The sequence below is a fragment of the Podarcis bocagei genome (genome assembly GCF_964188305.1).
Source record: "Podarcis bocagei genome assembly, chromosome: 8".
NCBI classification, from domain to species: domain Eukaryota; kingdom Metazoa; phylum Chordata; class Lepidosauria; order Squamata; family Lacertidae; genus Podarcis; species Podarcis bocagei.
In genome coordinates this window covers 8249161-8265848 of record NC_138133.1, presented here as the reverse complement: position 1 = coordinate 8265848, position 16688 = coordinate 8249161, and the positions used below count along the sequence as shown (strand labels likewise).

General features: G+C 44.8%; 1 protein-coding gene and 2 long non-coding RNA genes across 6 annotated transcripts in view; 1 reads left to right on the top strand and 2 right to left on the bottom strand.

The window, feature by feature from the left end:
- The window catches only part of LOC308594059, a 227903-nt gene that overhangs the window by 20753 nt on the left and 190462 nt on the right, over positions 1 to 16688 (top strand). The gene's annotated exons all lie outside the window — the stretch shown is intronic.
- The window catches only part of VWA8 (von Willebrand factor A domain containing 8), an 89108-nt gene that overhangs the window by 1436 nt on the left and 70984 nt on the right, over positions 1 to 16688 (bottom strand). For 2 of the 4 annotated variants that reach the window (XM_081206141.1, XM_081206144.1), the window contains exons 38-45: positions 15794 to 15902; positions 15302 to 15458; positions 13588 to 13696; positions 9906 to 10031; positions 6445 to 6603; positions 4132 to 4230; positions 2983 to 3221; positions 941 to 1447 (exon numbers count right to left, since the gene is read on the bottom strand). In XM_081206141.1, the coding sequence (XP_081062267.1) occupies positions 1339 to 1447; positions 2983 to 3221; positions 4132 to 4230; positions 6445 to 6603; positions 9906 to 10031; positions 13588 to 13696; positions 15302 to 15458; positions 15794 to 15902 (1107 nt within the window). In that variant the 3' untranslated portion in view covers positions 941 to 1338. Of the gene's footprint in view, positions 1 to 153; positions 381 to 940; positions 1448 to 2982; positions 3222 to 4131; positions 4231 to 6444; positions 6604 to 9905; positions 10032 to 13587; positions 13697 to 15301; positions 15459 to 15793; positions 15903 to 16688 lie in introns of those variants that run through there. The other 2 variants (XM_081206142.1, XM_081206143.1) reach the window with 2 other exon arrangements.
- LOC308594046 lies at positions 8039 to 9896 on the bottom strand. Its single transcript, XR_014011262.1, has 2 exons — positions 9157 to 9896; positions 8039 to 8719 (listed from the first exon to the last, which is right to left on the bottom strand). It is a non-coding gene; the product is annotated as an uncharacterized lncRNA (long non-coding RNA).

Here is a 16688-nt window from a genome sequence, read left to right as displayed (position 1 = left end):
TGCAACCAAATATAATGCCTCTGGGCATTTTCTTTCAGTGTTTGCAGATGCACTGTTGCTTATAATCACAGTTAGATGTCTACACAGAGCGGGAGAAAATCCTAAGCTTCTGAAAAACAGAAGCTTCTAGTCCAGCAGGCATTTAAATGAAGCTTTGGAGTTTTTAATGATATTTTATTTTATTTTATTCGTTAATATGCTTTTGCAATTTCTATGTACACCACTTGGAAACATTCATGATTAAGTGATATATAAATAGCTGAAATTATATATATTTTTTAAAAAACGCTACAATACTGCTTGTTCCAATTGTGCAGTACCTTTCATGGGCGAACAAAACACTGCTCACACTGCAGCCAACTCAAGGGTAGATTAACGATCTAGAATTAAACAAATTGGTTTTTCATTTGAAATTCTTGGAAGTTTTCAGATGCCTGTGAGACAACTGCAAATCATCCCAGCCCATTAGCCTCCACACCTTAACACTCAAGGCAGAAAATGCAAAGGAAGATTATTAGATCTGTCTGATGTGCACATTACCACATTGATTCTTATTAACGGACAGAAAATTGTTATGAGTTTTACCAGCTCCAAAAAAGGATCAATGGGAAATGACAAAACATCCTGCTTTTTGCAGTAGACCAGTGGTGTCCAAACTTTTTTCAAAGAGGGCCAGATTTGATGAAGTGAAGGGCTGTGAGGGCCAACCAAAGTTGTTGAGCTTTATTTAGGGTTGAAGTTGCTGAGGTTTTTTTTTAGGATTTTACCCAGGAAATAAACTGCCACAGGGGCCAGATTAAACCGACCAGCTGGCTGGATTAGGACTTTGGTCATGCCTGCAGCAGACAAGATATTCAGTGCAAATCAGTGTCTAAGGAAACTGTAGATGGAAAGTTTAAATTACTGAAAGCTTTTAATGTGGGTGGGGTTTCTTAAAAAAAACAAACCACTAAGGTTTTTACTCAAATGTAGCAGTAATAGGTAGATATGGCCATTTAAGTACAATATATACTCCAATGTAAAGTATAGTACTTATTCCAATTGGAGGCCTACGGGTTGTATTCTGTGCCATCCATGAGCAGCACTTACACGTGTAGAAGGCAACTTCTTCTTCCTATCCTCTCTCCTCTAATCATGCTGAGGGCTCCACCCTCCACAGAAAACATTGAGGCGTGTGGGCTTGGGGAGGGAGGCGAAGTCCCTTTACGGAAGCACAAAGTCCACCGGTACAACGCTAGATTCCACCCAATGTTACTAGAATTAGATCACCCTCTTAAACTCCACCGAGGTGCTTCCCATATACAACTGACCAGTTACAGATTAAAAGCAGGCCCCTTCCTAGGCGTTTGACAGCATGGTGGAGGTGAAGATCTGCTGTAGAATCTGTGGGATGTCCTTGGTGTCCATGGCAATAAAGGAACGGCCGGCTGGCAGCGTCCTTTGCAACCTGCAGATCAGGAAAGAGAAAAATACATGATTGCAAATTGTGTCCCACTACAATAAATACGTGGACGCATGTGGCGCTGTGGTCTAAACAACAGAGCTTAGGGTTTGCTGATCAGATGGTCGGCGGTTCGAACGGGGTGAGCTCCCGTTGCTCGGTCCCTGCTCCTGCCAACCTAGCAGTTCAAAAGCACGTCAAAGTGCAAGTAGATAAATAGGTACCACTCCGGCGGGAAGGTAAACACCATTTCCATGTGCTGCTCTGGTTTGCCAGAAGCGGCTTAGTCATGCTGGCCACATGACGCGGAAAGCTGTCTGCGGACAAACGCCGGCTCCCTCGGCCAGTAAAGCCAGATGAGCGCCGCAACCCCAGAGTCGTCCGCGACTGGACCTAATGGTCAGGGGTCCCTTTACCTTTACCCTAAATACATCAAATAATGTTTAAATGCTCTTAAGAAGACAGTAAAAATTTCCTTCTAAATCTCTTGTACTGTAACTGCAACCTGAAAGACTTTGGTGGGAGCAAGCGGAAAAAGCTTTGCCTCTGCAAAAGTCTTTCTGCAGCAAGACTCCTTTCTTTTTGTGTTTGCTATGTGCTATGCACATGCGTGGCAGTCAGCGTAAAAGGAAAGTACAGCATTAGTACTCCGGATATTATGGGGCTTGTCCAATGGGACCGTGATAGGGTGTTGCCTAAGATGTGGGATATACAGCAAATCCATGAGGAAACGTGTTTTGTGATCCCCAGAGCACAAAACCAATGGCTGATTTAAAGTAGATTTATTATTATTATTATTATTATTATTATTATTATTATTATTATTATTATTATTATTATTATTATTATTATTATGGTGCCTCGCAAGACGAAAAGAATCCGTTCTGTGATTCTCTTCGTCTAGCGGTTTTTTCGTCTTGCGAAGCAAGCCCATTGAAGGATTAGCGAATTAGCGCTATTAGCGGCTTTTAGCGGCTTATCTTCTGATCGGATCAGCTGATAAGCGGCTTAGCGGCTTAGAAAAGGGGGGGGGAGGAAAAAAAACCAGCAGGAACTCGCAAGACATTGTCGTCTTGCTAAGCAAGCCCATAGGAGATTCGTTTTGCGAAGCAACTCCAAAACGGAAAACTCTTTCGTCTAGCGAGTTTTCCGTCTTGCGAGGCATTCGTCTTGCGGGGCACCACTGTATTATTACATTTCTTAATTGCAAGAGGTAGTCTTTGGAGGCACAGAATACAAGCAGCCCTTTGGTAAGGTAGCATTTTACTTCAACCAATACTGAGTTAAACACACAGCAGAAGAAAGGCCGAATCTCTCATTTGTCACACCGAACTCTGGCATGGGCAGAAGTTTTTGCTTTCTGCAAAGCTCAGCTTGGCATGAATTCTCTGCCGCTCACAGCACAAGAAACTCTGTGTGATGCAAGGCAACCAGCCTGGTCAGAATGCCAGACCTGAGCAGATTTGTGGAGAACTGTGCAGAACACATTTTTAAAGAAAACTTATGCCATATGTATGCATGCCATGAACTCATTGACCTACCTGTCTGCCTGATCTCCTAAGGAGCCTATGAATATGGCAAATGCGTTCACTTTGGGGTTGATGGTCAAGGCTTGAGCAAACCGGGCTGCGGGGATGCCGTACCGCTCAAGGTTGGCATCGCTTAAGACTATGACGAAGTACTCGTCTGCCTCTTCTTTCGCAATCTCCCGAATGGCGTGCTCTGTGCCCTCCAGAGTGTGGTCGCCACTCATACAGAACTGCGCGTGGGCATGCATTATCTGCAGAGGGGGTGAAAACATCAACAAAAAGAGGAACGGAAATGAAAAACAAGGAAGCAAACATTTCAGCACCCATTGAATGGAAAAGCCTATTGCATGTGAATTCGTGTCCAAATTTTAGTTCAGACAATAAAGCAACTTTTTGATTGAAAAAAAAAGGGAAACCTTCCCATGGGTAAATGCACCATGTTGACCAAATTGGAATTAAAGAGAACGGCCCTTCATTTCTGACAGCATCGCTCCAGAGCAGAGCAGGAAAAAATGAACACCATCCATAACCGGCCTTTGCTGGAAGGCTCAAAGTGCATGCAAAACAACCAGTGCCTAGCGTTTATTTCAATAGTAAAATATGGGATATGACGCCTTAACAACAAGAGATGAGAATTTGCAGAAAAATAAAAATAAAATGTTTTGTGGTTCCTTGGAAACAAAAGGATTTGTGAAGTGTTATCTTCAGTTGACGAGATTCATTATTTGCATCTATCTCCATGCGCACACCATTTTTGGAGAAAGCCCATTAAATGCGAGAGGTCCAGGTGGTCTGTGAACCCTCTGCAAAGCTCAAATGCATAGAAGAGAACTATAACTACTCACAACAGTAGCAACTGGTGAGAACACCATCTGGACAGGGAAGGAAATCCGTATGTAATGCGTATGCCATTCTAGAAAGTCACTCCATAAAAACAAATAATATATTGGCAGCCACTGTGAGAACAGGATCCCCGACTAGATGGGCAAGGGGCTGGATCCAGCAGCTTCTCCTTACGTTCTTATATTCAGATTCCTAAGTGCCAAAGGTGGGGGGTTTTACAGCATGTTTATACTTTCACACTCCCTGTCTCGCTTGGTTCTCTTTCTGGGATACCGGGCACTACACAAATGTCTAAGAATTTCAGTCAGATAGGTTTACCTTCAAAATTTCCAGTCTTTGTTTATTGTTCTTTGGAACATTGTCGTTCTGGACCACGGCAATGTTAAAACCATCTCCCGAATGCCCAGTGATGTCATACTGCATGGAAAAGATTTAAACATCATTTTTAAGCATCATCCCCATAATAAAATGTATGTTTTATCATAAGGCACCGATCACAGTTTGGAGCCTTGAACCACCATTTGCCACCCACCAATTTCTGTGTTATTTTTTTTTAAAAAATACCCTTGTGCTCACAGGCCAAAGTACAAATTAAGGCTGGAAGAGGCATATTTTATGCCTTTAGTTACACATTCAAATTCTTAATATTGATTGTTCAGCCCTTTTAAGCAAACCACAACAGCATGTGCTTTTCAGCATCAGCTTGCATGGACAGTTCAGACAAATTCATACTGGAATACCAGGGGAAGGGTTATCTTTTAAGCTGTCCAATGTCTGATTGCCTATATTTCTATTTCTATGAACATTAATTTTATTTTATTTTACAAGACTTATATGCCACTTAATCAACAAAAACTAAGCAGCTTACATAAAAAATATAAAATATTCATTTAAAAATATTGATAACATTAACGTTAAAACCAAACGGACAAAAAATGCATAAACATTGTACTAGACATGTAGTAAAAGCATGCTCTGACCAACACACATTTAAAATGTTTCCGGATAAGAGAGGGATGTTGAAACCTCTCTTACAAAGACAGAATTGCACCGTAAAGACTCACAAATCTTTTGCACCATTAGCTTTTGTGGACTAGAATCAGAGAACCAGAGAGTTGGAAGGGACCCTGAGGGTCATCTAGTCCAGTGTTTCCCAACCGGTGTTCCGCGGCACACTACTGTGCCGTGAGACATCGGCTGGTGTGCCGTGGGAGGGAGGCGGGCGAGTCGGGCGGCGAGAGGCGGCGGCGGCGAGGATCCGCGTCGAGCCGGGGCCGGCTCCGCGGTGGTGGTGCCGAGCGGCGGGGCAGCGCGCGCAAAAGGGAGGAGCGCGAGACAGCGGAGGAGGAGGAGGCCGGCATGTCCGGGCAGCAGCAGCAGCAGCAACTCCCGGCGACGGCTCCTCAAGCCCCGCCGCCGCCCCCTCCTCCGCCCGCTATCGCCGCCACCACCACAACAGCCGCCGCCGCCTCAGCTGCCGCCGTCCCTCAGTCCCTCGCTCTGCTGCCTCCTCCCACCCCGGCAAGGGGGAGGGAAAAAACTTTCACTTTTGTGCGTCCCTCCCGGCGTGACGCTGCGCGCTGACGTCACGGGGCGGGGCTTTAATGGTGGTGTGCCGCGAGATTTTTTTCCGGTAAACAGGTGTGCCGTTGCCCAAAAACGTTTGGGAAACACTGATCTAGTCCAACCCCTGCAAGTCTCAAGTGTGAGACTTGAACCCACGACCCTGAGCGTCTCATGCTCTGTTGATGTATGAAAAGGTCCGGGGGAAAGGAAGGCACATGAGATACCATATTTTTCACTCTATAGGACGCACCGGACCATAGGAGGGGGAGAACAGGAAAAAAAAAATTCTCCCCCTCTCTGCTCAGCGCCCCTTCAGCGAAGCGGCAGGAGAAACGGGGCCCCTTCCATTTCTCCTCCCGCTTCGCTGAAGGGGCGCTGCGCAGAGAGGGAAAACTGTGCAGCGCCTCTCCAGCAAAGCAAAGCCTGGAGAGCAAGAGGGATCGGTGCGCACCGACCCCTCTCGCTCTCCAGGCTTCAGGCGGCCATCCGCAAGCCTTCGGAGCGCGGCAGGAACTCCTGCTGCACTCCGAAGGCTTGCGGATAGCTGCCTGAAGCCCCCGGAGTGCAGCGGGCATTCCCACTGCGCTCCGGGGGCTTCAGGCTTCAGCGAAAGCAACGTGAAGCCTCCGGAGCGCGGGGGGAGCTCTCCCTCTGCGCTTCGGAGGCTTCGCGTTGCTATTGCTGAAGCCAAGGAGCCTGTATTCGCTCCATAGGACGCACACACATTTCCCCTTCCTTTTTGGAGGGGGAAAAGTGCGTCCTATAGAGCAAAAAATACGGTAAATAAAGCTAAAGTTAAAGCTATATTGATGCAATATGCTGAAGCCTCACTACTACCAACATTTAACATGAGCATTTTAGACACTAAAGCTAGAGGCAAAACGCAATTGATTTTTGTACTCTGCAATGCTCCCAAACAATGGTGGTAAGACTGCTTTTTGGTTTCGTAAGAGAAAGAAATGTCTGTTCCTTTTGCGAGCAGAAGTGCAGTCTACATATTTCTACTGGAAATGGTCTACTGGAAAAGCTAATGCCGAAAAGTTAATAGGTTCATGTGCAAATCACCTTAAATTTCTGCTCGTAATTCTCAAAGGCTTCCATAACCATGCAAACAGCTTCCATGGAGCGCTCCAGCCGCCCGTCCACCCCGTTGAAGCGGTACATGCTGCCAGAGACATCCACGACCAGGCGGAGACGTTTGGGCTTTTGCTGAGGGCTCCCCAGCTGAAAGAAAGCAACAGCAAGTCAGGTTGGTGAAGGGGCTGGGGGAGCTTCAGTCAAAAGGGGCAAACAGTTACGTGCTAGCTTAAAGGGCAGATTTAAAGAAATGTTCTAAGGCAAAATTGGTACAAAAGTACCTAGATGAACTGGGCACAAATCCTTCTAATTACTTTTTCAGGTACCTTTCTGAATCACTGTTCTAAGAGCAGGTGAGCTCCTTCTCTGCTACCTCTGCTTCCTTATTTGTGCATTTAAGACGGACCCGAAGGAACAATTCTCTGAAAAGCAAGGGTTAGCTCACTGTTTTGTGAATTGCACATGGTCCTCATAAAGGTCACGGGTAGCGCTGTGGTGTAAACCACTGAGCCTAGGGCTTGCCGATCGGAAGGTCGGTGGTTCGAATCCCTGCAACGGGGTGAGCTCCCGTTGTTCGGTCCCAGCTCCTGCCAACCTAGCAGTTCAAAAGCATGTCCAAGTGCAAGTAGATGAATAGGTACCACTCCGGAGGGAAGGTAAACGGCATTTTCGTGTGCTGCTCTGGTTTCACAAGAAGCGGCTTAGTCATGCTGGTCACATGACCCGGAAAAGCTGCCTGCGGACAAACGTCTGCTCCCTCGGCCAGTAAAGCAAGGTGAGCGCCACAACCCCAGAGTCATTCGCAACTGGGCTTAACTGTCAGGGGTCCCTTTACCTTTACCTTTTTTACCTCATAAAGGTATTGTGATCCTGTTAAAATATTACGGAAAACACTTCTTTTGAGATACAGTGCTACCTTGGTTCTCAAACGCCTTGGTACTCAGACAACTTGGAACCCAAAGACAGCAAACCCAGAAGTGTTCCGGTTTGCTAACATTTTTCGGAAGCTGAACGTGCTCTGTTTTGAGTGTTACGCTTCCGTTTTGAGTGTCACACTTCCGTTTTGAGTGTTGAGGTCTGCCTGTTTTTACTATTTATTTTTCCTTTTTGTTTTTGTGGCTTTTTTGTTTTGTTTTTGTGACTGTGTGGAACCCAGTTCAGCTACTGATTGATTGATTGATTGTGTGACTGCAGTACATTGTTTATTGCTTTCATTTTATGGATCAATGGTCTCGTTAGATAGTAAAATTCATGTTAAATTGCTGTTTTAGGGGTTGTTTTTAAAAGTCTGGAATGGATTAATCCATTTCGCATTACTTTCTAAGGGAAAGCGTGTCTTGGTTTCGGAATGCTTTGGTTTTGGAATGGACGTCCGGAACAGAATGAGTTTGAGAACCAAGGTACCACTGTATTGAGAAAAATCTACTGAATAGATTTCTGGATTTAAGTTGCCCATACTGGAAACAAAATGCAAGAAACATCTCAGATAAGGTTCTGCAGGTAAAGTCTTTTTTAAAAACAAACAAACACTAAAATCTCAGATTCAGAATTCATTCTAAAATCAAATAGGGATTTTTTTAAAAAAAATGCACTGTGGGGATAACTCGGCTTTGTGTTGCAAAGCTTGTCTGCGGTCATTACAGCCTTTAAAATGGGATTTTGGGCGACACTGCACTCAGACTATAAAGTAGATCATTTTAAAAGTGAAGCATCTGTTTTAACACTTTCTGGCATTGCTGCTGGATCTGAAAAGGTATTTCATGACACATGAAACAAGGCAAGCCGGAATACAAATACCAAGCTGATTACGGAGAGTTTGGCAAACAGATAAAAACGCTTAAAATATTTGTTTTGTTCTACCAGCTTCCAATGTCATTCTTTCACTGAATCGCCATTCAAGCATTTTGTTTTGAGTTCTCTTCTTCTCCACTGAAATAGAGATGCTTCTCATAATTCGGTTCCTTGTCCCCATTATTTATGATTTACTTCAATCCAGAAGACCCAGAGCAGACATTATAAGAAGAGGTTGGAATTGCGAACACTAAGCTCTCTGGAGTTCCAACAGTTGCAGGCCTAGGACCAGTGGCCTTCATACATCACACATCCAAGCGGAGGCCTTCATGGTCAGCCATGGGAAGGAAATTCCCCAGGAGGGCACACAGCCAGGAAAGAGAGCCCAGAATGTGGCTGCTGATTCAAGTTGCCCATTACGAGGTTCATATAGCAATTATCTCCATATTCTGAGGGCCAAATGGCAGAAGAGCTAGCCGACCTAACTGGAAGAGTCCGCGACCAGAGGGAGGAGGAGTATCAGGAAGAGTGGATTAAATTTAATGATTATTTAGTTACATATGTTAAGTTAAGCTAACTGAAAACAGCTTGCAGATACTTAACTGGCTTGGGATTTTATTTATGATAAGTGACGAATTAATATGTTTAATTTCATAAAGTGAAGATTTAAGGATGTTAATGTTTAAGTTAAATTTTATAAGAATTGTGACTTGGAAAACCGTTAAAAGGATATGCAATGAAATTCAACCAAGGGGAAGCGGGGAAGTCACTTAACAAAGTTAGTAAGTGTAATTTTCAATAAGGTTATGATTTATGTTTGTTTGTCTTATGTGTTTGTTTGTTTGTTTATAATACTGTGAAAATCAATACAAAAATTTGAAGAAGAAAAAAAAACAAATGGCAGAAGACTGTGGGAAATCTGTAACTGGGTCTCCTGCTATTCTTTAAAAGTGTGCTACCTGCAGAGAAAATAGCAGCTTTGGAGAGGGCAGTTTTATAAGGAAAATGGAGGAAGGGGAGAAAGAATCAACTTCTTCCAGCAGCACCGCAATCCTTATCTGATTCTTCCTCACCACCTCCAGCAGCTACTTAGTAAATAACAAAGGGAAGCTGCTCTAATTCCAGACCTCCAGCTGTCATGTCTGGTTGCACCCTGGGTCCAGAAAAGGTAAAAACAGCTGACTCAATATCATAAACGCAAGACTGAGAAAAGTTGCTCTCAAAGGCATGTTTGGAGACAGAGTTACGTCACACAGAGCTGCAGCACAAGATGAAATGAGCACAAACGAACTATGTCAATGGACTCCGCAGGAGAACTGACTCCATCCCAAACATAATGCACATAATGTGATTCTGGAACCTGCATGGAGCTGCAGGACAGCCACAGTGGCCTCCCAGAACAGGCAATAATTCTGTGGAAAGTCACTGTGCCAGACTCCAGGGGGGCATGTTGGCTGGGCTACATTTAAGTTGCCATGCAGGCTCTGTGCAAGATCTGCCTTACGCGTGAATAAAATGTGTGAATAATGGGGTGGGCGGGCAGATTTTTGTAAATTACACCAAATTACCCAGCAAAATGTTAAATGGACTGAGAAAAGCATGTATGCTAGGAGTACAGTTGGTGTGCGTGCACTTTAACTTTGTCTCAGTTAACTTACTTGTGGGTCAAGATCTCCCCGTCGCTTATAGATAGTTTTTTCTCCTGTCAGACTGTCAATTATCTTGGCATCATCTAGTTCTCCAACAGCCTGGTTCCGGAGCCACTGTCTTTCCTTTCCTTTCGCCTGTGAAAAAAAGGAAACACTTGTCTTTAAAATTATTTTCTTTCTGAAAAGTCTTTGGAAGTACTAATGGGACTTCTGCTGCAAATTCTACAATGAGGTTTAGCAGAAATATTCAAACCAAAACACGAATAGGCAAGTATTTAGGAACACAGGGCTCTGCCTTATACTGGACCCGGACATTTCCTACCTAGAGATGCCAGGGATTCCAGCTGGGACCTTTTGCCAATGAGCGACAGCCCTTTTCCATTGATAATCAATCCTTTCTATCAAACAAACTGTTAATAGTTCAAGTTGTATGGCTTGAGTGATGATGGGCAGATGACACAGCAAATACAGTTAGCAAATACAACCCTCAAAACACAGTTAGCTTTCAGTTACTGACATAAGTAACTGGACTTTTGAGAGACGTGTTAATAGCCGGCCATCACTTAAGCCACATGTAGTACAGTGGTACCTCGGGTTACAGACGCTTCAATTTACAGACGCTTCAGGTTACAGACTCCGCTAACCCAGAAATAGTACCTCAGGTTAAGAACTTTGCTTCAGGATAAGAACAGAAATTGTGTGGCAGTGGCGCAGCGGCAGGCCCCATTAGCTAAAGTGGTACCTCAGGTTAAGAACGGTTTCAGGTTAAGAACGGACCTCCGGAACGAATTAAATTCTTAACCCAAGGTACCACTGTACAATGTCGTGACTTGCCCTGTTTCACTGGTCTAAGGATGCTTTGTGACTCTGAGCAGGAGGGACTATTGTGTGCATGTTAAGAAGAAGATAAGTCCAGACCACGTCTCTGTGGCATCCTTGTCCATTCAGCCACACGAACCTCCAGCTTGAAGCACCACCACACAGGCGCATGTTTATCGCCTCAGTGAGAACTAGTCCCAAATAACGGGATCATACACCAAATGTTAAGTTTCACAGTTATATGAGTCTTTTCCTCCTCCTTTTTTTTTTTACAGGCGACAAAGAATGTCTGGTTTCTTGGTCAGATAGTTTTGCTACACATTTCCCAGGAAGACAATGCAGCCTCAGGAAACAGAGCATACGGCGCTTTCCCCATGAACTTAAAACAACCTTTTGTTAGTCTAAAGGAAAACGGATGCGCTTCCTTCCCTGACGTTGTGGCAAGTGCTGCTCTGTGTCTCTAGGCACCAGGGACCAACTCCTGAGACCCTGGTCCTAAGGGAGGGGGCACAGGGCTAGCGGCTGCTTCCTCCCTCCCCCTTCTCCCTCAGCAGTCCTGAATTGTGGAGCCCAAAGCCTAAAATGCAATATATAACATGTAACAACAGTAAAGTGTCTTCAAAAAGAAGATTTTGATCATATTATTATTACTTACTACAGTGGTACCTCGGGTTACATACGCTTCAGGTTACATACGCTTCAGGTTACAGACACTGCTAACCCAGAAATAGTGCTTCAGGTTAAGAACTTTGCTTCAGGATAAGAACAGAAATCATGCTCTGGCGGCGTGGTGGCAGCAGGAGGCCCCATTAGCTAAAGTGGTGCTTCAGGTTAAGAACAGTTTCTGTTTAAGAACAGACCTCCAGAACGAATTAAGTACTTAACCCGAGGTACCACTGTACTACCACTACAAACAGAATTTTGAAGGTTTCTTCACTTATGACCTGGAATAACTATTTGCGGGGGTTTTTACACAAAAAGAGAAGCTAGGGGGGGAAGCACACTGTCTTAACAATTTGGGGGCACAGTCAAGCTCTTTTAATCTCTACAAAGTATGAGCTCCTCAGATTTTGAGAAAAAATATTTCCCTGCACACTTTGCAAATGGAAGCTCATCTTGATTCTCTCTCTGCATTTCTCCTTCTCTCCCTGGCTTTCAGACAGCGAAACACAGATGTCAAGGAAGATCACGCCATGGGCAAATAGCTGAAACACTCCTGGAGCAGATGTAAAGGCTCACCCAGCTGAAAGCATTATCTGAGCACAATGGCATGAGTTTCAAGGATCAGTGAACTATGACACGAATCATCCTCTCTTTCAAAACTGGACAATGGCCCAAACGAGCTCACAAGGCCATTTCCCACAAGCTCCACCCACCTTCCCGGCATCTGACATTAGATATAAGGTCAGGTGTGGAGCAGGAAAAAACGCAGCTCACCTGACCTCATGGCAAAATCAAGTGAGTGACAGATGGGGAGCCCTACCCACCTATCAAAATGGACCTGTCAAGGGTGTTGGGGGAGCTCAGAGTCCGCCTATATATTTACGGCTGTCATTCCAATATTCTAACCCCTGGCCACAAATAAGCTTAGCCCTGGTTCATACATGCACACATTAGGGAACAGAAGGTTTTCCATGCCTTTCCATTCTGTGGATTCCCTGCATTCTGTTCTTCCTTTTGGTTTGATTTAATAAATTAATTTTCGAATTCACACGTTCAGAATTTGCCAGTTTCCACATGTATCGTCCACACATATTTGCATTGATTAAAATTCACACAAAATGGAATCTTGGACGGATCTTACAACTCCTTTCTGAGCTGCGATTTAATTTGTGCGCAAATATATATGTTGTGTGATCACATCCTGACCTTTTTTGTGCTGTATGTATCCTGCCAGGAAGGGATGTGAACTGAAAACTCTGGCAAACTGCACAGAGGCCTAAGGAAAACTTGGAATAAAAAACAGGAAAACAGGTAATTGATGGTGCATTGGTGCAGCTTCAGAAAAAAGGCTGAGATGCCTTGGGACTCCAAAATGTGGATTTAAATTCAAAGCAGGAAGCACCTCTTTTTCACATGGATCTACTGTTCACAGCTGTAGACTTGATGGGCAGCAGCTGGATGTGTGAGTTCCCTCTGCTGAAATGCATAATGTATAGGGGAGGTGAAGAGATACCGCAGCCATGACAGAAGATCCCTTTTGTGACAGTCTACTCAGACATGCAACTTGTGTCCAGTTGGTTGGGTCAGCAAGTAATGAATTCAAATATCACAACTCATTCCTAGCTGATAATATAGTTTTCTACAGCTAGAGAATTCTGAGTGGGACCCGTAAAACAGCTCCCACAAGTCATCCATTAAACCCTCATACCAGAGAGACCCCTCCCGTCTTTTCATTTATTTTTTCCCTTGCCAGTAAGTAGAAAATAAATAATTTCCTGTCAGGTAAAGTGCAGAAAGGGACGCGGGTGGCGCTGTGGGTAAAACCTCAGCGCCTAGGACTTGCCGATCGCATGGTCGGTGGTTCGAATCCCCGTGGCGGGGAGAGCTCCTGTCGTTCGGTCCCAGCGCCTGCCAACCTAGCAGTTCGAAAGCACTCCCGGGTGCAAGTAGATAAATAGGGACCGCTTACCGGCGGGAAGGTAAACGGCGTTCCGTGTGCTGCACTGGCTCGCCAGATGCAGCTTGTCACGCTGGCCACGTGACCCGGAAGTGTCTGCGGACAGCGCTGGCTCCCGGCCTATAGAGTGAGATGGGCACACAACCCTAGAGTCTGTCAAGACTGGCCCGTACGGGCAGGGGTACCTTTACCTTTACCTACCTTAAAGTGCAGAAAAGGGAGTTTATCAGTTTTTAAAAAGTCAATTAGTACCTGTAAATTATCCAGGATGATTCGGAGTAAATGAACTTGCCGTCGAACAGCTCCAGAGAACCTCTCATACGTAGATGCATCATATTCACTCATCTGGATTTCTTTTAGTCTGAAGAAATGAGATGAATATAGAACAGAATGAATAAGAGGCATTTTACAGGACATGGAAGTGCTGCAGTGCAGAATAAAACAGGCCTTCATAGCTTAAGTTCTAAAACAGACATTCTACCACATTAACTGGGATGGTCCAAATATCAACAGAATCTGAATCTCAGCTAGACTATTTTTATACTCTCACATCCTGAAATCTGGCTTGTCTTATCCTGTTTCGAGAAGATATAGAAGTGAAATCAAGAAAACTGAAGCATTCAGGTAGGCACTTTGATTTCCTTCACATATATTGGAGGTTTTTAAACAGAGCTTTTGTGATTCCTGCCTTGCAGGGAGTTGGGCTAGAATTAGGTTGCCATATTTTGAAGAGCAAAGAAGGGGACAAATCTGCTGACTTCTACTTTTAACTATGAATCGCTATGATGACTCTATCCATGGCGTGTCATGGAAAAAGAGGGCATGTGGCAACTCTAGCAGGGTCCCTTCCAACTCTATACAGTTCTATGACTCTGTCTCACAGCTCATCCAGACTTCCGCTTGTCCTGCCACTTTCTCCCGAGGAAACCCAGTCTTTGGCTCCCCATAAGAGCACTTCAGTAACAATGCGCCCGCATGCTCCCAATGCGATCACGTGTGTGACGAGCAGGTTTCAAACTAAATAGCACAATATCTTTCAAGTAATGGCGCAGTCAAGACAATTGGTGTAAATTATACATAACTGCAAACAACTTCCTGGGGGAATCAAGAAACAAATCAAGTGGAGAAGGGAGGGAAAGGAGCAAATAATTTACTGAGCAACTGCATGTGCCTTCTTATGCATACTCATGTTTTTACAAGAGCTGAATGAATCCCTCCCACGCATAGCTGTCAACTTACAGATTTGAAAATAAGGGACCAGCAGCCTCGAAAATAAGGGATCAGCAGCCAAAATAAGGGATTTTAGTCAACCAGCAGCCAAACGAAGCCTCAAGCGGTGGTTCCCACAGCGCAGCAACCCAGCAAAGGGGATGCAGCAAGGAAAACCACTGTCACCTCTCCGCTGGAAAGCGCTGAGCAAAGGCGAGTCCCCAGGCAACGCGGTCGATTTGATCGGTACAAAGCATGCAAGCTCCACCCCCCCAGTCGTTCTTAGACTCCTTATTGGGTGAGCAACGCAGCCAAGCAACACACTGGCCGGCAGGGAGGGAGGGAGAGGAGCTGTTTCCTTTGAAACCCGGGAAATTTAAGGGACATCATCAATAAGGGGCAGGGCAGCAGCGGGACATGGCGCTGGGATAAGGGAGTTTCCCGCCAAATAAGGGACGGTTGACAGCTATGCTCCCATGTTATTAGCATCATTTTTATTAGGACTGCAGCCTGGGGAAGGGGGGGGGAGAGTGAACTACCCCTGGTCCCTACATGGTACAGTCCTGATCGGTGCTCCTCTTGTTGCTGCTTAAATGACAAAGATCAGGCATGTTAAATGCACACACATGCATTATCTGCTGGGGCCCTTGATGGATCATGTGTCTAGTAGGCACAAGGGATTTCACTTTATAAACCCAATGTTTCTTTCAAAGTGTCCATTGCATGAAGAGAAATCCATTACAAAGTGAATATTAACCTCTGTTTAAAAGCCTTTTCTCCCATCTCCCTGGCGGCTTTCTTCACCTCTTCAGGCACAGCATCTTTCTCCGCTTGAGACACCTGGTAGACCTTGTGGCCAGCATCCAGCCGGTACGGACCGCCTTTGCCGCCCAGCCCAGCCGTGTCTCTTCCACCTAGAAAAGAAGCAGAAACGGCGCTCTTGATTTTGGATGGAGGAGAATCCAATGGCTTTTCAACCGTCTCACGTTGGTGACACACTTTTTAGACATCGTGCATCATTGCGCGACACAGTCATACAGTTTTGCTAGCAAACCGAAGGTTGTGTTGTGTTGTGACACACAGTTTGGAAAGCTCTGCCCTAGAGAATGAGGAGATCAGCACACTGTCATTTCAAGCGAATTGTTTAGAACTGCATGCTATATAGGCAACAGAGCCTAGGACACCCTAACCACTTCAGCACGTTTCAGGGATGGCTCCTGAATATCAGGCGCAAACAATGGTTTTGTACCTGTTCCACCAGCCCACATGTTTCCACCAACATGAGGAGTGTTATCTGGATCTATCTTCCCATGCTTAGGAGAGCTGACATCCAAACCGCTTTCTCTCTCGATAGTTATCTGTTGAAGCAAAAACAAGGTTTGCAGAAAAATGATGGTTATAGGATACTCCGCCATGCGCTCTTTATAAGATCTAGGCATAGAACCAACTTGACCATATTAGTATTCCTTTACCCAAAGGATGGCTGATGGAATGCATCAAATAAAAGGTTTCCTGGGAAGGAAAGAAGATCAGGGCTACATCTGGGGCACTGAAAGAGTGTGAGCAAATCAAAACATATAAAGCATAACAGAAGGGTACCTGTTCAAATGATCAGGGCTCCTTAGAGAAATCAACAAGGGGGCGGAGAGAACGAAAGGAGTTAATTTGAATATTGTCAAAATGCTCTTTATGCTCCCTTGCTCCCGAGAAGTTAGGGCACAAAATGCGGAAGTGTCTGAACTTGCTTCTGAGTCTGGATCTTAACTTCTTCCACCATCAAAGGTGCTAAAAACATGAAACTTCCCGTCAAGTCCAGGCACCTTGCCCTAAAGATCAACATGCTCCTCTCTCCTGGGCAACTCAATTGCATGGCCTTGAACCTCACCGCTTCCTTTGATGGACCAACAGAAATGCCTTCTCTGTTTCTTCCAAAATAGTTTATTATATATATATTAAAGTTATCTTTTAGATCAGTACTGAATAAATGCTTGAGGACAATTTCTATAGTCATTTCCAATCTTCATTAGAAATTTGATGCTGAACACACTGGATACATTTATCACCATGTGCTCCATCCATGTCCATCAAGGGATTATAGATACCTGCTGTGGGTTAAACCACTGAGCCTAGGACTTGCCAATCAG